Source organism: Entamoeba histolytica, genomic scaffold (assembly GCF_000208925.1).
Source record: "Entamoeba histolytica HM-1:IMSS scf_1104750516713 genomic scaffold, whole genome shotgun sequence".
Lineage (NCBI taxonomy): Eukaryota > Evosea > Mastigamoebida > Endamoebidae > Entamoeba > Entamoeba histolytica.
In genome coordinates, this window is record NW_001915055.1 from 1 (window position 1) to 25,365 (window position 25,365).

Here is a 25,365-nt window from a genome sequence, read left to right on the forward strand (position 1 = left end):
TACATTAAATACATTAATAACAAACACAAAAATATAAAAGAAATTATGTATTAATAAAATACAATTAGTATCAAATACCTTTCTTCTAATTATATTATATTTTCATTATTGTATCATTAAATAATAAATAATATATTTAATTATGTAAAATTAGATTTATTCAAACAATGATAAATGAAATTTATTAAAATAATTGATTTCAATGTGAAATATTCAGAGATATTCAATCTTAATTTTATAAAATATGTAAATAGTAGCAACACGTATTTCATCAATATTTGTATTGATATATCATTTCGCTCAACAATAATGTTCAAAATGAATTTCTAACTATCTAATATTCTTTTCTATCAATAACACATTATCTAACATAACAAACTTGATGAATTAATACAATGAAGTTATTATTGCATTGAGTATCAATATATCATCCATTATTTTGTACAATTGAATTTAACAAATGATTCATCAATTAAAACATCAACAAGACAATGTGAAAAATACTGTTTTAACTTTAATTTAATTAATTCTTGTAGGGTACGAAAATTAGCAAAGAAAAAATGCATCTAAATAATTTACAAAAAAGAAAAAAGATGCAAAATAATTTGCATCAATAGAATATTCCACTTTCTTATATTTTGCTCATAAAATAAAAAAAATAAAAAGTATGATAAATACAGAATATGTATATATTTATGTTTATATTTTATAATCAATTGTATTCATTTTGTATGAAATATTAATGAAATAGATGATTTGATTATTCATATTTATTTTTATTCTTTTCTTTATATGTTATTTATCTATCGTATTTTTATATATTTATTTTTATATTTATTTCTCTGTTTATATTATTTATATCATTGTGTTATTCTTATTATCTATATATTATTATATTATTATTATTTTATGTTTTTTATGTTTATATTCTTTAGATTTTCTTATTGTTATTCTTTTATATTTAAATGTATTTTATTATTTGAATATTCATCTTTATCATTTTTATATTATTATCATTTATATCTATTTTCATTTTATATTTATTCTCTTTTGTTTTATATTAATATTAATTTTATCTTTTATACTTTGATTTTATTATTATATCATTGACTATCATTTCTCGTTTTATTTATCATTTATTCTTATTATTCTTTTGTTTTATATTCTATCTATGTTATATATTCATATCATTTTCATTTATATTTTATTACATGTTATATGTTATAATAATAACATAACACATATGATTGATTATATAATAAACATCATGTTTAAATTATACATATAAATAATAAACATAAAAAAAGAGTAAAATATTTTTCATTAATAAAATATTGTTAATCATTTTACACAATTAAATTAGACACTTTTTATTGAATATTTCTAATTTTTAAAATAAAAAACACACCATTTATTTATTTCTTCTTTTATTACATCTTTGTGATTTATTATTTTTATATTCTTCTTCTACTTTCTTTTTATTCTTTTATATATTTATATTCTTTTTATATTATTTGTTTTTTGGTGTTGTTTATATTTCTTTCTTCTATTATTTATCAATTTTATATTCATTTATTCTTTTTATTTCTTTTTTATTAATTCTTGAGTATTGTATATTTCATTATTATTTCATTTGTGTATTATCAAAATATATGTTTTATTGAATTTGTGTTGAACAAAATATTGAATAAATCAACATTTTCATTCTTAATTATTAATTATTTATTCTGAAATGTTGTGTATATTTATTATATTAAATGAATATGATGAATGAATATCAATATTATTGTTTATTTGATTTTAAAAAATAATAAATGAATATGAAATAATAAATGAAATAAATAATGAAGACAATGAAATGATAATGAAATAGAATAATCTAATATTGAACAAATCAAATAAAGAATATATTGAATATATTAATAATGTTACTTTATTATTTGTTATTTCAATTATTAAATATTAATAAATTATTATTCATGAATATTTAATTGATATTTTACAATTTCATTTTCATTTTATTTAATAAATGAAATATAAATAATAAATGAATGAATAATAATTTAATATATGAAATAATAAAAAGAAATAAAAGATAAATAATAAAGAAATATGATGTATTTAATATATAATATAATTTATTATCAAATATAATAATAATATCAAATGATGAATTATTTTTATTTCAAAATATTTTGCATCAATAAAATATGTTGCTAAATATTTTGCATCATTAAATTTTGCATCATTAATCTTTGCGCTTTTTTTTATTTGTTGAAATAAAATTTGCATCCTTTATTTTTTTCTTTCTTTTCTTCTTTTATCATCTCTTTTGTTTTATTACTCTTTATCTTCTTTCTTTTTATCTTCTCTCCTTTCTACTTTTATTCTTTCTTCATCATATCAAACTTCTTACTTTCTTTTTATTCTTTTATATCATTCATTCTCTTCTTTTTCAATTATTTGCTTTTTTTCGTTGCCTGATTTATCTATATTTGTAATTTGAATTAATTCATCTGTCAATTTTACTTTAGTATACATTCCTTTTTGTACAGGACATGGTGGATCAGATGAATCTATTGATAAACATTTATTATCATGAACACCTGAATTAGCTTCAAGTATTCCATCTGAATAATTGAAGTATTTGATAAGATCACCTGTTTCTTCTTGATCCAATGCTTTAATAACATTATAATTCATCTTGTTTATTTTGATTTATTAGTTCAATCTTTTATTTCATTCATGAAGTTTGGGAATTGGAAGAGATTTAAAGAAGGATTAAAGAAATTAGCTGCTACATTAGCAATTGGAGCTAAGTTAGGAGGGAATGTAATTGAAAAAGCAAAACCACTTATTTCTATAGCATCAGATTTTATTCAAGGTGGTGAAATAATTAAAAAAGGTACAGAAGTAATTAGTAAAATAGCAGAACCTACAAGTGAAGTATTAAATAGAATAGCATCAGGTGAAAATGTTGTTGGAGCAACTAAAAAATATTTAAATCAAGTTAAAAGTGAAATACCAAATGATATTACTAAAACAGCAAGTAAAATTATTAATCAAGTACCTGAACATATTTCATTAAAACCTAAAGGAAGAACAGGAGTATCACCTAAATCTGCTTTATTTGCTAAAAGACTCAATGGTAATGAAAGTGAAATGAATAATGAAGAAGATTATGAAGATTATGATATTGAAGATTATCTATAAATAATTAACTCTTTATTCTTAATTAATTGTTATGAAATTTGGTTTTATTAAAAAGTTAAAGAATATAATTAAGACAGCAGGAAAGAAAATAGCAGGAATAGGAGGGAAGTTATATAAAACAACAGGTAATATAACAACTAAATTAATCCCTATTTCAAAAGGAATAGCATCATTTCTTCCAGGTGGTGAAACAATAGGAAAATTATTAGAAAGAATACCAAAATGGTATGAAACAAATGGAAAAGCACTCACAGAAATTAGTGAAGGAAAGAAAATAAAAGATGTTATTAAAGATTATGGAAAAACACTTTATAATGATGTTCTTTTAAATAAAAAGAATTTATCAGCACTATCACCTTATGAACAAGAAAAACTAACACAATAATAAGAAAAAGAATCAATTAGACTTAATTGAGAGCTTCATTTTTTAAAAATTTAATTGTTCTTTTAAATTCACTCAGACTTTTTACTTTAAAATCACGCTCTATTTCAAAATGGGCTCCATACTTAGCTAAGTCAATGGTGAGTGGTTTACCCATATAAAGATACTCATACAGAGCAACTACATCCCCTTCAAATTTTTCATTTGCTGTACCAATGATGGCACTCTTAGGAATTCCTTTCATTCTTATTAAATAATCTATATCACCATCCTCATTAGTGAGAACATCAAGGTAAGACTTCTTACCTAGAAAGATAGACTTAATTGACCAGGATGGTTTTCCTTTAACAGGGGGGAAGTCTGAGTAGAACTGACCTAGTTCAGAACCAACTAAGTCTCTACCATACTTTTCTTTAAACTCCTTCTCAAGTCTTGGTAGATCCTTTTCTTTATATGAATACTATCAGTGTTCTGATAATAAACATCAATGTCCAAATCTTCACATAAATAAATTAATTCATTCATTATTCTCTTGGACATAGAGAGAATAAGAACACCAATAATGTTGGGGATATAAAAATCATCTATTTGTTTCTTAACATTTAATATCCAAATATCAGAGTCATATAATTGCTCTCCTGTTATAATATCTTCTAAATTTCTTTTCCAATAAGAAAGCATTTTTCTTTTTGTCCTAAATAGTTTATTTTCTTCCATGATTGGATTCTGAATAGTTTTGCCATAACAGGAGTTCATTATTAATTTAAATATTACTTCACTCGGATCATGTTCTGCTTTCTTTTGCTTTCTTATATCATAAATTTCCTTAATCTTTTCTTTGAATAAACTACCCTTTCCCTATTTCAATAAATTCCTTCTTTAACATTAAATTCTATTTCTTGATATTTAAGTAGATCCTCTAAGTAAATTGAGTCTACTGTCATGATTGTTGGTTCATTTACATATTGATTTATTCCATTCACCTTCTTAATAATAATTGGCATCTTTCTAATTTTATTTACTTTTGTTATCTCTATAGTCACAATAAAATATGAGATTAATCGTTCTTGTGTAGTTTCATATTGTTGTTCCTCCATTAGATGTTCCAGATACCACTGTATTGGTTTCTTCATAACCCGGGGTGCTCCAGAAGGAAGAAATAGTCTTGCAACTGCTGATGGATAAAGACTGCAAGCATCAAAGTCTACTATTTCTTTATTAACCATATGTTTTTTATTTTCACCTAACATATTTCTACCACTATAAACTGATTTTTTAATATATTCTCTTACATTCCCAGTATATTCAACTAATAAATCTTTTACAAAACAGTTAGTTGGGTATTGAAAATTAGCTGAATGAAAAAGAAAAAATTAAAATTAAAAAGATGATGAGAAAAAAAGAAAGTAACTAAGAATAAAATTATAAAAACGAAATTTTGTTTTATAAAATAAAAATTAATGATAAAGGTAAATTTGAATTTAACAAAAGATGAATATTTATTTACTATATTTAAATATTATAATGATTGTAATATAATAATAATTATTCCATAATATATTAATGTCTTAAAATATGATAAACATTATGAATAATTAGAGTTTCATTAATTATATTAATGAGTTAAGAATAAATTAATATAAAAAATGAAAAATTTTTATGAAGTATTGAGTTAAGTAATTCTAAATACAACATATGTATAATTATAATATTTAATAGTACTAATTAATAGAAAGAAACACATAATTAAATATTGAATTGGTTTCAAATATAAAAGAATATATTATTTCATTTATTACTTTCACAGTTTTTCTTCAATATAAGAAAGAAAAATCTAAGATATAAATAATACATTACTATCAAATAAATAATTGTTATATACAACATTTGTACACTTAGAAGTAAAATAAAAGAAAAGAACTTAAAAAAAAAATAAAAAACAATAATGCAAAGTAGAATTGTCATTCCAACCAAAATAACAGACATTGAATTATTAATGAAAGACCCTACAAGTCCAATAGAGAGCAGAAAAGAATTATACCAAGGAGAAACGATTATTGTTAGTATAGTGATATATCATGATAGACAAATTTTATTTGAAGAAGGAGAAATTGGAGTTATAAAGTTTTCTGAGACTAAGCCAAAAATTGTTATTGTTACACAAACGAATATATCAACAGGGATATATCTTAATCCAGAAGAAGTAAATAAAATAGATTCTATTATTTTAAATAAAGAAGAAAATATAACAACCAATTATGATACAATAGGTAAATGGAATGATATAATGAAAGGAAATAATTGGAGAGTTATTGTTGTAGATAAATATTGTTCTATTCATTTATTAGTTTTTAAAGTATCTGTAGAATCAGAATATTTTAATAAACCAGTTTATTTAAGAAGTACATTTTGGCCACTAATGAATATAGACTTTTATAAAAGATATCAAGACACATATTTTACACAGTCTTTTGAAAAGAATGAATTTCTTATCAACACTCTTCCAATTAAAATATACCAACCAATAACAATACAAAGAAAAATAATTAATAATGTTGTTTGTATTACATTAACAAACAATTTAATTATTCCAGTTAAAGTTAAATCATTTAATATTTATTCTAAAATACAAAGAGGAGAAATACCAAAATTTCCAATCATTTTAAATCCGTATGAAAGCTTTACAATTGCATTTCCTATTCATTTAAAAAAAGAATTTATTGAAGAAAAAGTTGAAGAAGGAATAAAATCTATTAAAGCTATACCTCCAAAAATGCTTTCACCATCAAGTTCATTATTAAATATGAAAGTTCCTGATAAACCAACACCTCAACCTTCAAAAGATAGTAAACTTAAACGTAAATTAATAAAAGGACTTAGTAGAAAAATAGAACTTGATACTCTTCAACCAATAAATCTAATGAGACAAAGCATGTCAATAGAAGATAGTTTTCTTCAAGAAGAAGTTAATAATGAAACAAATACTGATAAAGAAACTCAAAAAATAAATAAAGAAAATCTTACTATTGAATTATCTTATAAAACAAAATTAATGATTGGAAGTATTTATCAAGAATTATCGTATAGTATTGACATTATTAAATTTCATTTTATTTCAATCAAATATAATATTCCTAAACATATCTATGCAAATACTTCTTTTAAAATTCAATTTGACATTCATTATAATTCTTATAAACTTCGTCATCTACTTTTTATTATTAATCAAATTGATCGTCCAGATGAAATTGATTGTCTTCATCCTACTTTAGATATTGGTATACTTAATAAACCTACTTTAATTTCTGTATCAATTGAGTTTATGGCAAATAAAGCTGGTGTCTTTTCTTTACCTCAAGTTTCCTTAAAAGAAACAAGAACAAATGAAGTATTTGTAGTTTATAATTTATGTGATGTAGTAGTAGAAAATGAAGTTAAAATTTAAATAAATAATAATTAAATAACTTTTATTTTATTATTTTTTTTTATGTAAAAAAACCATTAAAAATTTCCATAACAACCCATTGAATTTAAGCAGTCTTGTCAGCCTTCTTTTCTTCAGCAACTGGAGCAGCTTTTTCTTCTACAGCAGTGGTAACAGTTAAAGCAGCTTGTTGTTTAGCTTTATCAGCAAGATCTTTATTAAGTTTACTTTGAATCTTCTTTTGTTTTTCATTGTGTTTAAATCCATTAATTCTACCACCGAATTCTCTGTACATATGAGCATTCTCGAAGTAGATAGATTTGACATTTTGAACAAGTGATTCAAATGCTGCTTTATCTTCTTTCTTAATTTCAGTAACAGCAACAACTGCAGCGGTTGATCTGTGAATTAATTGTCCAAGTCTAGCCTTTCCCTTAACAATGCAGTATGGAACTTGTAATTTCTTGCAAAGGTATGGAAGATAAACAACCATTTCTAATGGTTCAACATCATGAGCAATAACAACTAATTTAGCTTGTTTTCTTTCGATTAATCTAACAACATTATTAATACCATAACTTAGAGTAGCTGGTTTTTCAGTTTTCTTTGAAGCAGTAGCCTTTTCTCCTTTTTGTGTTTTTTCAGCTAATTCTTTAGCAGCAGCTCTAATTCTTTGTAATTTAGCAGCTCTTTCTTCTGGTTTAATATGATCAAGAATCTTGAATAATTGAGTAGCATTAGTTTTGTCAAGAGTATGATTGGCAAAGATATTGACTGCTGGTGGGGTCTTTAATCTTTTCATTAATAATCTCTTTTCCTTTTGAATTCTGACATATAATGGATATTTAACATATCTAGTCAAATCACGTGGATGAGCTACATTACCTTTTCCAAATACCTTCTTGTTGGCAACGATAAGTGGGTTGGTTTGTTTTGCTTGCTTTTGCTTATTAGCCTTTCCAGACATGAAAAGAATGCATTAAAAGTAACCCTAAAATTTCATTTTCAAGATCATTTCAGAATTATTCACTTTTTAGTTACAATAAAATGATAATAAAAAAAACTAAAATGTATAGTTATTAAAATGGATATTTAAGATTGTTCAAGCAGAGTACTTAATGAACAGGAAGAATCCTAAGAAGAAGAGAAGGACATAACAACCAAAGACAATAAATGTGTTTATTGATCCACTTACTGATTCTTCATAATATAATGTTAATTGTACTTCGTCCATTATATTAATATTCTTCATTGTAATTAAAACTTCTTTACGTCCAGCAAAAGATAAAAAGGCATCACAATCTTTCACTTCAATATTCTCAATATTTTTTCCTTCTACTTTCAGATATTTGGCATTATCTGGAAGATACACACGAACAATAACTTCTTTAGCCATAGCAGTTTTAATAGATGGTAAAGTAATAATTGCTTTACCTTTAGAAATAACAACTTTATTTGGAAGACTATAACCAATCATAAATTCTGTTTTCCAACCAGTTAATAAAGGATATCTAGGAAGTGCTATTAAAACTAAATTATCATCATTTAGAAGTAAAGAAGAAGTAGAGATATTTCCAGAAGTATCTTTATATTGAATAGATGATGCACGAGTATTTAAATTAATTTCAAAGAACCCAATTGCATTTGGGTAATTACCAATATTTTGTTGGAAGTCAAACCTAGAAAATCCACTAGATAATTGAGCACCTTCATTTGTGAAATCTTCAAACCAATCTTCAACTTTAACAAAAGAAGATATTGTTGGTAAGTCAACGCTATGTATCATTTTATTCACTTTGATATGCGGTAATGAATTTGAATGTACAGTTGTTTCAATTACTTCCATTGGAGATAAATCATCAAAAGGACCAAAAGCCGTAGTATTTTTAATAGTACTATGTTTTATGTCAGAAATAACTTTTAATTTGTCATAATGATGAAGAAGAACTTGACATGATTTAGTTTTTGATTGAGTTAATGGACAAAGAAGAAGAGTATAATCGAATTCTTGTGAATCAAATTGACTAATAAATTTTGGAACAGGAAGATAATTATTAATTTGTATATAAGCCATTGTAAGAGAGATTTTAGGTGTATCTTCAAATTCAACAATAAATTGAGTATATTCTGTTTCATTATGTGTTGTAAATGTTAGTTCTTTCTCTGTTTCTTTATTTAAGAATACTAAACTTGAAATTTCATATGACTTAGGAAGATAAAAAGCATACGAATGAAGTGGTTGTTCTGAAGTTACTGTTATATCCATTTTAATTCCTGGATATGCTGTTGTAATATCAATGTCTACATTAGCTATTTCATTTGTTGTTGATAAAACAACAGATATAAACAGAAGAAGTATACCAATATTCTTCATTTATTTTGTTTTTCTTTTTATTAGTTCCAGGGTTTTTTAAAGATGAAAGATAAATTAACTATTTTTATCATCAATAATGATAAAATATAACAGAAATAATTAACTGTTTTTTCAGACGTAGTAAATGATACATACTACTATTTCATTGACTGACATTCTAATAACATAATAGTGAATTTAAAAAAAAAAAGAAATATTCTTTCTTTCATATTTCTTTATTTTTATTAAAAAAAGTAAATATAAATAATTTATATTTTAATAAAAAAACACTAATAAACTTATAATAAAAGAAAAAAACATAAAAAAAAAAAAAAAGAAAAAAAATTAATTTTTAAGATAAAATGAGTGGTTTGGAACAAATCTTCAACATATTACATCAAAATATTATTGAAGGAAAATTATATGAAGCACTAATGCAATATAAGTCTTTATTCAATAGATATTCAAGACGTTCTATTGAACATGGAATTGCTATTATACAAGATGGAGTTGAACAATTATCAAAACAAAATGATTTAACGTCATACTTTGGGTTAATTGAGTTTTACGAGAAGTATTTAGAAACACATAGAAATCTTATTAACGATAAGTCAATTATTCCATTTAATAATATTATTGAAATACCTGCTTCAGAAGATAAAATTAAACAAGAAGAAGCTATTATTCAATTATTAAATCAAACTTCTTTTAATGATGTTAAAATAAGATTAAATAAAGATTTAGGTATTAGTTATATGAATATTGGTAATATCAATAAAGCTCTTGAATCATTCATTAATGATATTAATGATATTGTTATGTTATTTGATTATGTAAAACAACACAATAATATCCCTATGGAACAATTAACATTATTATCTGTCCTTAAAGTTTTATTATCAAATACTCCAACTAATGCAAGAAAAATTTATCAATTAATACAAGACAAATATAATTATCTTTTATCTTCTCAAGCAATTCAAGTTAGTATTATTTATATTATATTAATAATGAAAGTTGTTGATAAGAAAGATAAAAAAGAAGATATTGAAATTGCATTTAAAAAAGCAACTTCATCTTTTGAAACCATTTTAAAAGAAAACCAAGTTTTAGTTTTTGTTGATGAACTTCATTCTAAGTACTTTGCTAAACCACAATCATCATCTAATCTATTCGCATCATTAATGGAATCAATGATGCAAGGAGGACAACATTAATAAGACTAATTTATTTCTTAGTTTTGATATTTGAGAAGTTTGAAAGAATAAGGAAGGAAACAAAAGAAACGAAAACGAAAGAAAGAATTTTTAAATCTTTTAACAAAAGAAAGTGTAGAAAGAAAAAATCTTTTAAAGTCAGAAAAAAAGTTAAAGAAATACTTTGTTTTATTTATATAAGAAGATCTTACTTTCTCTTATATACAATCTTTATGTCATTAACATATAATATTCGTCCTAAAGAATTACCTAAAAAGCGTTGTGGTATTGTTGGATATGTTGGTAATGACCCTTGTTCAAAATATCTATTTGAAGGACTTATGATTCTACAGAATAGAGGTTATGACTCAGCTGGAATTGCTTCTATTAATAATAACAAACAACTTATTGTAACAAAATATGCTAGTGAAGGTAGTACATCTGATTCTTTGAAAATTCTTGAACGTCATTTAAGTGAACATCAAAATAATACAATTGGTATTGCTCATACTCGATGGGCTACTCATGGTTCTAAAACTAATATTAATGCTCATCCTCATTGTGACCAACATAATAGAATTGCATTAGTTCACAATGGAGTTATCCAAAACTATGCTGAAATTAAAACAGAATTATGTGAAAAAGGAATTAAATTTATTTCAGAGACTGACTCAGAAGTTATTGCCCAATTAATTGGATATTATTTGGATCAAGGAGAATCATTAATTGGATCATTAAAAAAATGTGAACAAAAGATGATTGGAACTTGGGGAGTAGTTATTGTCTCTATTGCACATCCAAATTGTTTATTTGCAATGAAGAATGGAAGTCCTTTATTAATTGGGATTGGAGATAAACGTAGATTTATTGCAAGTGAACCAGCTGCATTTGCTAGATATACTCGAGAATTTATTTCATTAAAAGATATGGAAGTAGCTGTAATAGATGCAAGTAAACCAATTGACTTATCTCGTGTTGAAATTCATCCAGAAGATAATATTGCTCTTTCACCAGCACCATTTGCTCATTGGTGTATTAAAGAAATTACCGAACAACCAATTGCTGCATCTGCAGCAATGAATTATGGAGGACGATTTATTGATTCAAAGAATGTCAAATTAGGAGGATTAGAAAGTAAAGCAGAAGAACTTCTTCCAATAAAAAATCTTATAATTTCTGGTTGTGGAACAAGTTATTATGCTTCTATGTTTGGTTGTTCTATAATGCGTAAATTAAAATCATTTAATACTGTAGAATTTATTGATGCTGCTGAATTAACACTTGATTGTTTACCAGAAGAAGGAGGAATGCTTGTTGTATCACAATCAGGAGAAACTAAAGATGTTCATAGAGCATTACAATTAGCACAATCCATTAATATGCCAACTTTTTCTGTTATAAATGCAGTAGGTTCATTAATTGCAAGAACAACTATGTGTGGAGTTTATGTTAATGCTGGAAGAGAAAATTCAGTAGCATCTACAAAATCTTTTTCATCCCAAGTAATTTGTTTATGTCTTATTGCAGTATGGTTTTCACAACATAGAAAATGTATATCAGGAAGAGAACAAGTAATTTCAAGTTTACAAAGAATTCCAACATGTATGGGAATGGCTTTAACGTGTCGTTCAAATTTACAAAGAATAGCACATAAACTTATTGAATTAAATACAACTTCAATGTTTATTCTTGGAAAAGGACTTGCTGAAAGTGTTGCTAAAGAAGGAGCATTAAAGATTAAAGAAATTTCTTATATTCATGCAGAAGGATATTCTGGAGGTGCATTAAAACATGGACCATTTGCTTTAATTGAAAAAGGACTTCCAGTAATTCTTATTATTTTAGATGATGAACATGCTAATTTAATGAAAGTAGCAGCAGAAGAAATTAAAGCAAGAGGTGCTTATTTAATTATTATCACTGACCGTCAAGAATTAGCATGTGTTGCTGATGAAATTATTTTAATTTGTAATGCTGGTTTATTAACAGCTCTTGTTGCTGTTGTTCCACTACAAATTTTAGCATATGAATTATCTATTGCTAAAGGAATAAATCCGGATAAACCAAGAAATTTAGCAAAAGCAGTTACTGTGGATTAAAAATGTTTTAAGTGAACAACTATTTATTGTTTTAGAAAAGAAAATTTTATAATTTTTTTTTAATAATTGTTATTATTTAAATAAACCCTTTCAAATTTTTATGAAAAGAAAGAAGATTAGATTTAGTAATTAATGTCAAGACCAGAACATATTGCACCACCAGAATTCTTTTATAATGAAGAAGAAGCTGGAAAATATGCTAGAAATACTCGTATGGCTTATATCCAAACAGAAATGACAGAAAGAGCATTAGAATTATTAGGAATACCAGAAGAAACTAAAGGATTACATATTCTTGATCTTGGATGTGGTTCAGGATATTCAGGAGAAACCATTGAAGAGAATGGACATTATTGGACTGGAATGGATATTTCTCGAGACATGTTAAATATTGCAAAAGAAAATGGTTCAAGCGTTATACAAGGAGATATGGGAGATTATTTACCATTTAGACCAGGATCATTTGATGGATGTATTTCAATATCTGCAATACAATGGCTTTGTCAAGCAGACAAAAAAACACATAATCCTATAACAAGATTAAGAAAACTATTTGAAGCACTCTTTGGGTGTCTTAAACGAGGAACAAGAGCAGTTTTTCAATTATATCCAGAAACACCAAATGATTTAGAAATGATTACTAATGCTGCAACACATGCTGGATTTACTGGTGGAGTTGTAGTAGATTTTCCAAATAGTAAAAAAGCAAAGAAATATTATATTGTGTTAATGTGTGGTCAACAAAAAGGTGCATTACCACAAGCTCAAGGAGTAGAAGTTACTGATGAAAGTGAAGGAATTAAAGTAGATAAAAAGAAGTATAAAGATGCTACAAAACCATCGAAATTAAAATATAAAAGTAAAGCTTGGATCTTTAGAAAGAAAGAAAGACAAAGAGAGAAAGGTATGGAAGTTCGACCTGATAGTAAATACACAGGAAGAAGAAGGTCAGGAAAGAAGTTTTAAATTGATTGAATTTGTGTGTAATTGAAGAGGTTAAATGTTTACTATAAAGAACTATAAAAAAAGAACTTAAAAGAAATTAATTAAAAGAATAATAAATAAATGGGAATAAAAGGTCAAGAAGGGAATTGTATTCTTTTACTTAAAGCTTTTGGAATTAGTTTATTTTTCCTTAGTGCATTAGGAATTAGAATGGGATTAATAGTCTATGGAATGTATCAAGACCAAAAATTTAATGTAAGATATACTGATATTGATTATGATGTATATAATGATGCATCAAGATATTTGGTTAATGGAGAATCTCCTTATAGAAGAGCTACTTATAGATATACACCATTATTAGCAGAGATATTAATCCCAGATATTCTTTTAAATGAACAATTTGGAAAAATATTATTTAGTATATTTGATATTATTATTGCTTGTATTCAATTTAATTTATTAAGACAAACAAATTCATTTATTATGTCATTATTATATACTGCTATTTGGGCATTTAATCCAATGTCAATTGTTATTTCAACAAGAGGAAATGCTGAAGCTGTAGTATGTTTATTTGTTATTTTAACATTTTATTTCTTATATAAAAGAAAAATATGGTTATGTTCATTATTCTTTGGATTATCTATTCATATGAAGATTTATCCAGTATTATATTCACTTCCATTATTCTTTTGTTTATCTAATTTTTATCCGAGTAAATCATTCTTTACTAAAGAACGATTAATTGCAGTATTTGGAACTGCTTTTGTTTTAATAGGATTAACAGGATATTATTATTATCGTTATGGATTTGAATTTCTTTGGGAAACTTATTTATATCATGGAACACGTACAGATCATAGACATAATTTATCAGTCTATTGGTATTATCTATCATTATCATTTGATTTCCCTAAATCAACAATACGATCATTAATTTCTTTCCTTCCACAAATATTTTGTTTAATTGCAATTGGATTTAGATATTGTAAAAAAGATATTATTTTCTGTTGTTATCTTATGACATGTATTTTTGTTGCATTTAATAAAGTATATACAATGCAATATTTCATTTGGTGGTTTGTTTTACTTCCATTTGTAGTACCAAAAATAATAGAAGGAGCATTACATCATATCTTTTTAACAATATTTATAATTTTACAATATATCGCATCTTATGGTATTTGGCTTTATTATGGATATGAACTTGAATTTAAAGGAAAAAATTCAATGTTTAATATCTTCATTGCTGGAATCATTGTGTTTATTGCTAATATTATATTAATTATATGGCATATTTACGTATATTCACTCAGTGATTCATTAAGAAAACAAAAACAATTAAAACTAAATTAGTTTTAAACAACAAGTTTCTTTGTTAGTTTTAAACTTCTTTAAAATGAAAGAGGAAAATTCTTCTCAATAACAAAAAAAAAAACAATTTATAATAAAATAAACTATAATAAATTATAATTTAATTAAAAAAAAAAGAACTTAAAAAGATGAAGTTTAAATAAAGAAAAATATGAATAAAGAAAGAGTTAATATCACTCTTGCATCAGAAAGTGAAATTAATCGTTATACTCTTCAAGAAGTTATTCATTCAAATAAAGATTCTGTTATACAAAATGCAATTGAAAAATCACCTCAAGGAGCAAGAACAGTTGTAATTAAAAGACATTTAATTAATATGAATAAAAAAGATATTGTATTACAATATAGTGAAGCATTAAGATTATTACAACAATGTGAACATATAAATATTATTAAAATATATAATTGTTTTTTTTGTTATTTTAATGGATCATTACAATTTTGGATTGTTATGGAAAAATGTACTCAAATGGACCTTTTATCTTTTATTCGTTCTAATACTTCTTTTGGAGTTAATGAACAAACAATGTTTTTTATGTGTGATATTTCTTATGCCATTGAATATCTTTCTAAAAACTATTCATTATTTCAATATTCTTTAACCCCAGAACATCTTCTTTTAACTAGAGATCCTTCAAGTCCTATTCCTCTTATTAAATTAACAAATTTATTTTCTTTAGTAACTGACTTAGAAGAATTGTTTTATAAAAATTGTTATTATAATCCACCAGAATATCTTAAAAAGAAAATTTTTGATAACTCTGTTATTTGGTCTATTGGAGTAATTTTTTTTATGTTAGTTCATGGACATCATCCATTAGAAATTGGAAAAACAGATATAATGTATAATATTCTTCATATGAAACCAATAGAATTTCCTTCTACTAATGATGAATTATTTAAAGACCTTATTAAACGAATGTTAGTATATGACCCAAATAAACGAATATCTTTAGACCAATTTTTTTCTCATCCTTTTATTGAGAAATGTAGAAAATTTAAATGGGGAAAACCATCTGATCCAAGTATTTATCATCCTATTAAAATTGTTGGTAAAGGAAGTTATGGAACTGTAATATATGCATTACGTATTATTAATGGAGATAAAACTCCAGTTGCAATTAAAGAAATTCCTTATACTGGAAGGGATTCAATAATAAGAGAAGCACGTGTTATGAGAATGTGTAAACATCCAAATTTAGTAGATTACTATGATTATTTTGAATTACCTTATTCTATTTGTGAAGGTGGAAAACAAGGAAAATATTCTTATCTTGTAATGGAATATTGTGACAGAGGAACTTTAGAAACATATTTACATGCAAAAAAAAGACCTTTACAAGATTTTGAAATACTTCATTTTTTATCAGAAATATGTAGTGGTTTATGGTATCTTCATTTTAATAAACATCTTCTTCATAGAGACCTTAAACTTGATAACTTTTTATTAAAAACACCAACTCAAATTAATCAAAAACTTCCTCGATTAAAGATTACTGATTATGGATTTTCAAGAATCTTTGGGACTGAAAGCCAATTGATTACAAGTTTCCTTGGAACTCCTATTTACGCTTCTCCAGAAATATTAAATGAAAAAGGATATACTGTTAAATCAGATTTATATAGTGTTGGTGTTATTTTATATGTATTAGCTACAAATCAATTTCCATTTAGTGATGATAAAGATGTCTTCTTAGAAAAAATGAGAAGAGAAGAACCATTACAATTCCCTCCAGATGTTATTATTGACCCAATGCTTAAAGATTTAATTTGTCATCTCATCACTCATAAAGAAGCAGATCGTTGTAGTTGGGAAGAATTTTTCCAACACCCTTATGTTCAAAGAGCTGTTCCAATTCATTCATTACCAACTCATAATGATTTTAGACAATTCAAAGAACAAGAGATTGATATGATGTAAATGATTCATTTTATTGTTATATAAAACTTTAATTTGTATTAGATGAACTTAAAAAGAGATTTTAAGATAAAGAAAAAAGAAAAAAAAGTAATTATAAGATTTTTTATTATCATTGTGATATGAGTGATTGTGTTGGTATTGATAACCAACAATTTGTCGAGATTTTTGAAAAGGAATTAATCAAATTTAAAGAACAAATTGAAGAAGGAAAGAAAAAAGGAAGAATAGAATTAAATCCTGCTACTGTTCAATTATTTAATGGATTAACTAATCCATCATATGGAACAATGGATATGTTACAAAATGAATTTGAACAAATTAAAAAAATATTAATAAAAGGTAATGAAGAAGAATCAGAGAGTCGAGAAATAGTAAGAACAGAAGTACCAATATTACCATTATTTTTCCTTCAATACTGTGCAATTGAAGAGCTTCAATTTGAAAAATTAAGGTATCAATTAGAAATTAATAAATATAATATTCCAGAAGTATTAATTACATTGTCATTAGATAAAGTAAAAATTGATAATCTTAGAGAATTTTTAGTTAGTGGAGGAAGTGTAGTTTGGAAACAATTACAATATTTAACAATTTCAAATGCAGGCATTAGGTCAATAGATGATGGATTATTTATTGAAGACTTTTTCCCAGAATTATTATTACTTGATCTTAGTAATAATGAAATTGAAGTATTAGAAAATATTGGAGAAAGACCATTAGAACATCTTAAATTAAATAATAATAAAATAGCATCAATTAGATTAACTGTAGTTGGTTCAATAAGTAAATTAGAATTAAATGATAATAAAATATCAAATATTTTACCATTAAGTAATTTCTATGGATTAGAAAGGTTATGGTTAGCAAATAATCAAATTAAATATTTTACTGATTTTGAGAAAGTATTTTCTAAAATGTATAATTTAAAAGATGTTATGTTAAATGGAAATTCAATTTGTGCAGATGACTCTTTTAAAATGAATATATCTACTGTAATGCCAATTTTTCAAACAGGAATAACTGCTGATATTACATTAAATGGAGTAAAAATGTCTAAAGATGAACAAAAGAAAGTATTAATGAGATTATCATCACGGTCATATTATATGCTTGATGAAATTCTTGATGATAATGAAATTCAAAAAGAAAAAGAAATTGGAAAAAAACAACAAAAAGAAATTGAAATGGAAAAAAGAAGACTTAGAGAAATGAAAGCTAACTTTAAAGCAGAAAAAGAAGTTAGACTTAAAAAAGAACTTGCTATATGTAATTTTTATCGTAATTTCTTATTTATGAGCAGAAAGACTGGATTTGAACAAATGGAAGAAAGACAACGTGGAGAAAATTATTTAAATTATGTGAAAACTTTAATTGAACAAAGTAGAGTTAAACAAACATTAAGTCCACTAGAAATAGAAAGTGATGAAAGTGATGAAGAAAGTGATATTGAAATTCAAGCTATTGAAGAAAATGCAGATGGAACTATTCCTGTATTTAGAATTGATGTTAGTAAATGGGTTGAACAAACATATTTTGATAAACAAATACCTTCTATGGTTAATGTTATGGAGAATGCTAAACAACGTTCATTTAACTTTAAATTATTCTTTGAAGAAGAAACAAATAGAATGAGAAAAATTACTGTTGAAATTCCTTTAAGTAGAAAAGAATTTACTGGATATTTTAAAGATGTTATTAATCATTTCGATAAACATAAAGCAAATTTCCAACAAAATGATAGAATGAAAGAAGAAAGATGGAAAAGAGTATTAAAAAAGAAAGAAGAAGAAAATAATCTTTTAGAAGAAGAGAAAAAGAAAGTTAATACATTTAAAGGTGTTAGAAGAGAAATGAATGATGGACATTTAGCACAACGTATAGATGATGCTCAAGTTAGAGTTAAAAATCAGTTTATTAAATGTGAAGGTAATGCATCAAGATTACTTATTCAAAGTGAAAAAAATACACAAAGGGCAGTATTAAAAGAATTAGAAAAACCAAAAGAGAAAGGAAATTTAACACATCATAGAAGTGAATTATTTAATAAACCAGAAAATACTTCTTCTATTGAACAAATGATTGATAAACAAATTAAAGAAATGAAAGTAAATGAAAGTAAAGAAAGAGTATTTTCTATTGGGTTGTGTAATGATAATGGAACTGAAGAAGCTAAAAAGAGTATTTTATCATTAATCAATCAATGCAAACCATTTGATATTAAATCTGAACGTCAAAAAATTCAAAATTCTCGTGGCACTGCTCATAGGCCAAGTGCTTTAATTGGTTATTCAATGTTATTAAAAGACCAAAAAGATCCTGTTTATGCTACTCGAGCTAAAGTTGAACAAGAAGAACCAAATTTCTTTGGAGAAAAGAAAGAAAAAGAAGATATTGATGTAACAATGGTAAAAATGTTTGGAGTAGAATTCCCATTAAAAGCAATGAGAAAGAGAAGAGGTACAATGAGAGAAAACAGAACTATTCCAAGAAGAACAGTTGCTTCAAAATTTAGAATTGGAAGACAGGCTCAAAGTGCTTTCATGAAAGTTACTAAACCAACACGTCCAAGAAATGAACTTGTTGAAGATGTATTAGCTCGAGTCTCTGAAAATAAAGAAGGGTCTGAAAGTAAAACAAGGATTGTTGTTGGTCGTCAAAGAAGACCAACAGAAGAAAGTATTAAACCTGTTTTTGATGATGGAACATTACCTCCCGTACCTCCTAAGCCAAGAAGTGGGTTAATGAATGAAAGTGCTCCAAGTTCTGAAGATAACGAAGACAGTCCAATTAAAAGAAGACCTGTTATTAACATGACTCAACGAGGACAAAGGAATAGTCCCCTTGCTATTCCTCCAGAACAGACATTACAAAATGTTCCTGCTGTACCTAGTAAACCAACTAGACTTCTCGGTACTGTTCCACCAGAAGAGGTTAGTGATGTACCACCACCTGTTCCATCTAAACCACCTAGGTTGGAACAAAATGAAGTTCCAAAGGAATCAGAAGAAGAAAAAAGACATAGAGAAGAAGAAAGAAAACAAAAAGAAGAAGAAAAGAGGCAGAAAGAAGAAGAAGATAAAAAACAGAAAGAAGCAGAAAAACGACAAAAAGAAGAAGAAAAGAGGTTAAGAGAAGAAGAAAAGAGGTTAAGAGAAGAAGAAAAGAGGCAGAAAGAAGAAGAAAAGAGGCAGAAAGAAGAAGAAGAAAAGCGACAAAAAGAAGAAGAAAAGAGGTTAAGAGAAGAGGAGAAGTTAAAGAAAAAACAAGAAGAAGATGAACGAAAGAAAATGAAAGAAGAAATGAAGAAAGCCCAAAAAGAGGAAGAACGACTCAAAAAAGAAGAAAAGAAACAAGAAAAGAAAAGTAAAAAGACTGAAGAGACTAACAACAATGAAAATAATGAAGAACTCACTCCTAATACTCCAGCTCAAACCTTCCCAACTCCTGCCGCTGTGTCTAATCCTGTTGATGGAGAATTTAGTAGTAAGGGAATTGAAACTCCTAAAGAGATTTCATTAGACTTGAATCAGTTGGATTTTGTAAAACAACCAGTTCATCAAGAAGAAGATGAAGAAGACGAAATACCAGCACAACCAGTTACAAGAAAAATGGGTAATCTTCTTGGGGCTAGACAACCTAAGAAAGAAATTCACCAACAAGAAGAGCCAGAAGGAGATGAAGAACCAGTTGAACCTGCATTTGCACATCGAGGATTCCAAATGGGAGTTAGAAAACCACATGTAGTACAACAAATTCCTGTTAATATTTCACCATATACTCCAGAACCACACCAAGATGATATACCAGAAGCTACAACCACAACAGAAGAAGGTACTGAAGCACCACCACCACCAGTTCCAGCACCTAGGAGAGGATTAATGCTTGGCAGAAGAGGAGGTATAAATGAAACAAGTAGTGAAGAATCAACTCAGGAAGAATTGCCCCCACCAGTGCCTGAAAAAACCTACGTAGAACAAGAAGAAGGTACCGAAGTACCACCACCAGTCCCAGCACCTAGGAGAGGATTAACTCTTGGAAGAAGGTCTACCACAAATATTCCCAGTGAAGACTACCAACAAGAACAGCCAACACCACCACCACCTCCTCCAGAAAACCTGTACAATGAGACACAACAGAGTGATATTGGTGAAGAAGACAAGTTGAATGAAGTGCCACCAGTCCCAGCACCAAGGAATGGATTGGCTCATGATAGACAAAGTTTTGTAGAAGAACAACCCAAACAATATGAGTCATCACCTCAACCATCTGTTACAGAACCACCTGTACCAGCTGCTGTGGCTAATCCAATAGACAATGCCTCAACTGGTCCAATTATTACTCCTAAAGAGATTTCATTAGACTTGAATCAGTTGGATTTTGTAAAACAACCAGTTCATCAAGAAGAAGATGAAGAAGACGAAATACCAGCACAACCAGTTACAAGAAAAATGGGTAATCTTCTTGGGGCTAGACAACCTAAGAAAGAAGTTTATCAACAAGAAGAGCCAGAAGGAGATGAAGAACCAGTTGAACCTGCATTTGCACATCGAGGATTCCAAATGGGAGTTAGAAAACCACATGTAGTACAACAAATTCCTGTTAATATTTCACCATATACTCCAGAACCACACCAAGATGATATACCAGAAGCTACAACCACAACAGAAGAAGGTACTGAAGCACCACCACCACCAGTTCCAGCACCTAGGAGAGGATTAATGCTTGGCAGAAGAGATACACAACAAACAACAAGTTCAGAGGAAGGCTTTGTTGACAACCAATATCCAAATGCTTATGAACAAACAGCTAGCCAAGAAGAAGGTACTGAAGCACCACCACCAGTCCCAGCACCTAGGAGAGGATTGATGTTGGGTAGACGTTCATCAAGTATTTCAAGTGAAGAACAATCATTTGAACAAAACTATGAACAACAATATCCAAATACTGAAGGAGCCATTCACCAAGACGTTTCTCAACAACCTCAAGAAGAGCAATCAGTAGAACAAAACCAACAACCTCAAAGACAAGGAAGAATAAGTATTGGTAGGAAAGGAGGGAGAAATTCATTCAGTAGAAGAGGTAGAGGATAAAACGCGTTTATTTAAAACCATATTTTTATATTTGTTTTGTTCAATTTCTAAGTTTTATTCTGAATGTACAATGTGCTAGACTTCAGTTTTGTATGTTTTTTTACCATTAAATGGAATTGAGGGAGAGTAATAAATAATTATTTTGATTTTGTAGCACTTTCATCATTTCAAGTGTTATGACATAAAAATATAACAAACATTAAAAAGTGCGGTGTGTTATAAACAATAATAAAAATGGTTTAGCAAAAATAATTGAAGCTCATATAATTACAATTAAAAATATTGAAATAATAATGATAAAGAGTAATGAAAAAGTTATACCAAAATGACAAAAATGAAGAAATTTATTAAACTATTGTATTTGCTTCTTATTTAACTTTATGTTGTTTCATTAATTTACTTTATTGTTTAGTTTATATTACTCTTCATTTAAGCTGATTATTTTATTCTTATATTTATTTTTATTTAAATCAAGTATATTAATATTCTAAAAATGGTTTAAATATGTTAATAGACAATACTTCTTTAACTATCAATAATTTATAAAAACAATTAACTAAATGTTAATAGAACTAGCTTCTATTGTTCCTGGTTCAAGGGAGACTAACAAAATCTATGAGTCTTCATCTAACAACTCTATGGAGTATGTTTAATTGTGATAAAAGCAGTATTCCATGACATCCATCACATCTTTTATTACAATGTTTTTAACTTCTTTAATGATGTCAATCTCAATCTCAATTCTTAATTCTTTTATTAGTCTAATACTTTAAAATATTTTAATGATTCAATTACACATTCGTGGTTGACAGTGTCATATGTTTTCTTAATGTCATAATATGACTCATCATTTTTGGGGTATTTTTCTTCTTTTTGCTGCTTTAACATATAACTATTAATTATTCCTTCTTTATCAGCTAAAGATTGTAATTTACATCCCAGTTGATTATTACTAATTTTCAATGATTCACAATTCATGTTAAGTCTAATGTGAATATTTTCTTTTAATATGGAGGTAAATACTTTCATAATTACATTTGTACAACTGATATGACGATAATTAGTGACATCGTTCCTATCACCTCCTATGTGGATTAATAAAGTTCTTCCACTTACCATGTCTAATGTGATGTTTTCAGGGAAGTTCAACCATTCGTTAAAGATATTAAGAATGATTTCTCTTGATGATGACATCCTTTTCCAATAATACCCATATATAGTGTCTATTCATGGTGCTTTCCAGTTATTTATTTTCATTATACTTAAATTTAATTCATTTATTGTTATTATGACATTATCATAGTTGACATATCTTTCATTCCACGAGGTGATTTGTTTTATTTTCCATTTCTCTTTATTTAATATCACCTGTGTTTCATATAACATTTCCATTATTCTAAAGTAATATCGTTATTTTTGTATATTTCATTATTTGTTTCTTCCTTATTCTAATTTTCTTGTTAGAATCAAACATGATTTTATTTGTATTGATTCTGATTATTTCATTTTTATTAAATTTAATTCTTTCTTTGATCATTGTCATCATATATTTTAGGTATTTTATTCTTTCTAGTGCTTTGACTTTTATTCCTTCTTCATCATTTTCTTTTAATTTCATGATGCACTTTATTCTGTACCATTTCATTGACCAAATCTTCTAGTCTATTTATTTTCTTTAGGATTTCTTTTATTTCATCAAATTTATCTCCTATTATTTTGTTTTGGAGATAGATGTGCATAACCATTGAAATATTCTTCATATCAACTTGTAGTTCATGTATTTTGGAAACATATGAAAATTAAAAAATAGAAATTAGAAATAATGAATAAAAACATAAATAGATAATGATAAATAAAGAGAGAAATGAAATAACAAACATACAATCAAAATATTTTTGTGTTAAAAATATTGAATTATTGTAAATTTCACATGATCATGAGATTAATTCAAATGTACATAATACAGAAGTATATAACTATAACAATGAAATAGTTTATTTGATGTAATAAGAATGAATAAGAAGAAATAAGAATATAAAAAGTAACAATCATAATATAAATAAGTGATAATAAAGAAATAAATATAAATAATGGATATAACAAATGAGTGTATAACAAATGATATGATATTTAAATAAAATTTGAAATGACATGTATAATGTTGAAACATCATATTTTTCATTTAATTATTTCATTAAATAATTGCAATTTGAATAATTTGAATAATTTAATTACTTCATAACTCCAATAATATATTTTATGAATAATTTAATAATGTTCAATATTTTATGTATTATTTGTTTTATTGAAAATATGTAGAAATACAAATAAATTGATAATAGATTATTCATGAAATACATAATGATAATCAACACAAATGATAATAATATATTTGATGAAGTATTTTAAGTATGTTTATTATGAAAGAAAAAGGTTTAATGTTTAAACACTGATGAAATGTTTTAATAAACATTAATATAACTTACATTATCATTAGAAATAACTAATGAAGTGAATTAAATAATTTATGTATTAAATTGATAAAATAAATTGTTATGATTAATTCTTTCTCTATTTAATTTATTATGACTCAACTTTTATACTTCTAATTTTCATTACCAAACTTTATCTTAGAGATAATTCTTTGTATTTGTATGAATTGAATTTATAATAAATTATCAAACAAGTTGTTTCTTAATATTTGTCATTAAAATAAAGTTAATTACCATTTATAATTATTTCATATATTCTGTCTTAGTCTAATGGAACATCCCTATTCTCTATTGTCCATCCTAGATGTTCTGAAACTCTTCTCCTAACTTTAGCAGGATTTCCAACAGCAATCATATTGTCTGGAACATCATGCGTGACTACACTTCCTGACCCAACAACCGCATTTTCTCCAATTGTTACACCTGGTAAGATGATTGCACCACATCCTATCCATGCTCCATCCTTGATGGTAATTGGTTTTCCATATGCTGTTCCACCACATGCGTTTCTGATCTTTGGATCAGTTGAGTGTGTACCACCTATAAGACTAACATTAGGTCCTATCATCACATTATTTCCTATTTTCACTGGTCCACCTTCAAGAATATAACAATTAATGTTAATCACTGTGTTGTCTCCAATGTCAATGAAATTCCCTCGTGTGCAATTGAATGGAGCAAAGACATTGCTATTTTCTCCTAAGTGACCAACTATTGTTTGAAGGATAAATCTCGTTCATGGTTGAAATCAAATAACTTATTTCCTAATGCAATTGATGCAGCAACTCCATCAGGTGTTGCTGGTATCATAATTTTACCTTCTAACATATACTTTGTTTCTTGTTCAGCAGTGGTGTTCATCTAGTGTTTTAT

General features: G+C 26.3%; 12 protein-coding genes and 1 pseudogene across 12 annotated transcripts, besides 2 other annotated features; 9 read left to right on the forward strand and 4 right to left on the reverse strand.

Moving 5' to 3' along the window:
• Window positions 1-218: 218 nt before the first annotated feature.
• Window positions 219-521, reverse strand: EHI_029490 (annotated as a pseudogene).
• A 2,224-nt stretch (window positions 522-2,745) lies between these two features.
• On the forward strand, window positions 2,746-3,213 carry EHI_029500 (uncharacterized protein; the record flags this gene model as incomplete). The annotated part of the gene is made up of 1 exon (XM_644980.1): window positions 2,746-3,213. One exon carries the CDS (start codon window positions 2,746-2,748, stop codon window positions 3,211-3,213), a length of 468 nt encoding a protein of 155 aa, XP_650072.1.
• Window positions 3,214-3,244: 31 nt separating this feature from the next.
• Window positions 3,245-3,598, forward strand: EHI_029510 (uncharacterized protein; the record flags this gene model as incomplete). The annotated part of the gene is made up of 1 exon (XM_644981.1): window positions 3,245-3,598. The coding sequence occupies one exon, from the start codon at window positions 3,245-3,247 to the stop codon at window positions 3,596-3,598; it is 354 nt and encodes a 117-aa protein (XP_650073.1).
• A 1,942-nt stretch (window positions 3,599-5,540) lies between these two features.
• On the forward strand, window positions 5,541-7,040 carry EHI_029520 (uncharacterized protein; the record flags this gene model as incomplete). Its single annotated transcript, XM_644982.1, has 1 exon — window positions 5,541-7,040. One exon carries the CDS (start codon window positions 5,541-5,543, stop codon window positions 7,038-7,040), a length of 1,500 nt encoding a protein of 499 aa, XP_650074.1.
• Window positions 7,041-7,103: 63 nt separating this feature from the next.
• EHI_029530 (60S ribosomal protein L7a, putative) lies at window positions 7,104-7,986 on the reverse strand (the record flags this gene model as incomplete). The annotated part of the gene is made up of 1 exon (XM_644034.2): window positions 7,104-7,986. The coding sequence occupies one exon, from the start codon at window positions 7,984-7,986 to the stop codon at window positions 7,126-7,128; it is 861 nt and encodes a 286-aa protein (XP_649126.1). The 3' UTR covers window positions 7,104-7,125.
• A 135-nt stretch (window positions 7,987-8,121) lies between these two features.
• EHI_029540 (dolychil-diphosphooligosaccharide-- protein glycosyltransferase subunit, putative) lies at window positions 8,122-9,393 on the reverse strand (the record flags this gene model as incomplete). Its single annotated transcript, XM_644984.1, has 1 exon — window positions 8,122-9,393. One exon carries the CDS (start codon window positions 9,391-9,393, stop codon window positions 8,122-8,124), a length of 1,272 nt encoding a protein of 423 aa, XP_650076.1.
• A 341-nt stretch (window positions 9,394-9,734) lies between these two features.
• Window positions 9,735-10,589, forward strand: EHI_029550 (uncharacterized protein; the record flags this gene model as incomplete). The annotated part of the gene is made up of 1 exon (XM_644985.1): window positions 9,735-10,589. One exon carries the CDS (start codon window positions 9,735-9,737, stop codon window positions 10,587-10,589), a length of 855 nt encoding a protein of 284 aa, XP_650077.1.
• A 212-nt stretch (window positions 10,590-10,801) lies between these two features.
• Window positions 10,802-12,667, forward strand: EHI_029560 (glucosamine--fructose-6-phosphate aminotransferase, putative; the record flags this gene model as incomplete). Its single annotated transcript, XM_644986.1, has 1 exon — window positions 10,802-12,667. One exon carries the CDS (start codon window positions 10,802-10,804, stop codon window positions 12,665-12,667), a length of 1,866 nt encoding a protein of 621 aa, XP_650078.1.
• Window positions 12,668-12,799: 132 nt separating this feature from the next.
• EHI_029570 (methyltransferase, putative) lies at window positions 12,800-13,633 on the forward strand (the record flags this gene model as incomplete). Its single annotated transcript, XM_644987.1, has 1 exon — window positions 12,800-13,633. One exon carries the CDS (start codon window positions 12,800-12,802, stop codon window positions 13,631-13,633), a length of 834 nt encoding a protein of 277 aa, XP_650079.1.
• Window positions 13,634-13,732: 99 nt separating this feature from the next.
• On the forward strand, window positions 13,733-14,971 carry EHI_029580 (mannosyltransferase, putative; the record flags this gene model as incomplete). The annotated part of the gene is made up of 1 exon (XM_644988.1): window positions 13,733-14,971. One exon carries the CDS (start codon window positions 13,733-13,735, stop codon window positions 14,969-14,971), a length of 1,239 nt encoding a protein of 412 aa, XP_650080.1.
• A 169-nt stretch (window positions 14,972-15,140) lies between these two features.
• EHI_029590 (protein kinase domain containing protein) lies at window positions 15,141-16,910 on the forward strand (the record flags this gene model as incomplete). Its single annotated transcript, XM_644989.1, has 1 exon — window positions 15,141-16,910. The coding sequence occupies one exon, from the start codon at window positions 15,141-15,143 to the stop codon at window positions 16,908-16,910; it is 1,770 nt and encodes a 589-aa protein (XP_650081.1).
• Window positions 16,911-17,029: 119 nt separating this feature from the next.
• On the forward strand, window positions 17,030-22,030 carry EHI_029600 (uncharacterized protein; the record flags this gene model as incomplete). Its single annotated transcript, XM_644990.2, has 1 exon — window positions 17,030-22,030. The coding sequence occupies one exon, from the start codon at window positions 17,030-17,032 to the stop codon at window positions 21,998-22,000; it is 4,971 nt and encodes a 1,656-aa protein (XP_650082.1). The 3' UTR covers window positions 22,001-22,030.
• A 514-nt stretch (window positions 22,031-22,544) lies between these two features.
• Window positions 22,545-22,771: a repeat region.
• Window positions 22,766-23,785: a repeat region.
• Window positions 23,786-24,754: 969 nt separating this feature from the next.
• Window positions 24,755-25,353, reverse strand: EHI_029610 (maltose O-acetyltransferase, putative; the record flags this gene model as incomplete). Its single annotated transcript, XM_001913939.1, has 2 exons — window positions 24,755-25,181; window positions 25,205-25,353. The coding sequence occupies 2 exons, from the start codon at window positions 25,351-25,353 to the stop codon at window positions 24,755-24,757; spliced, it is 576 nt and encodes a 191-aa protein (XP_001913974.1).
• Between the last annotated feature and the right edge of the window lie 12 nt (window positions 25,354-25,365).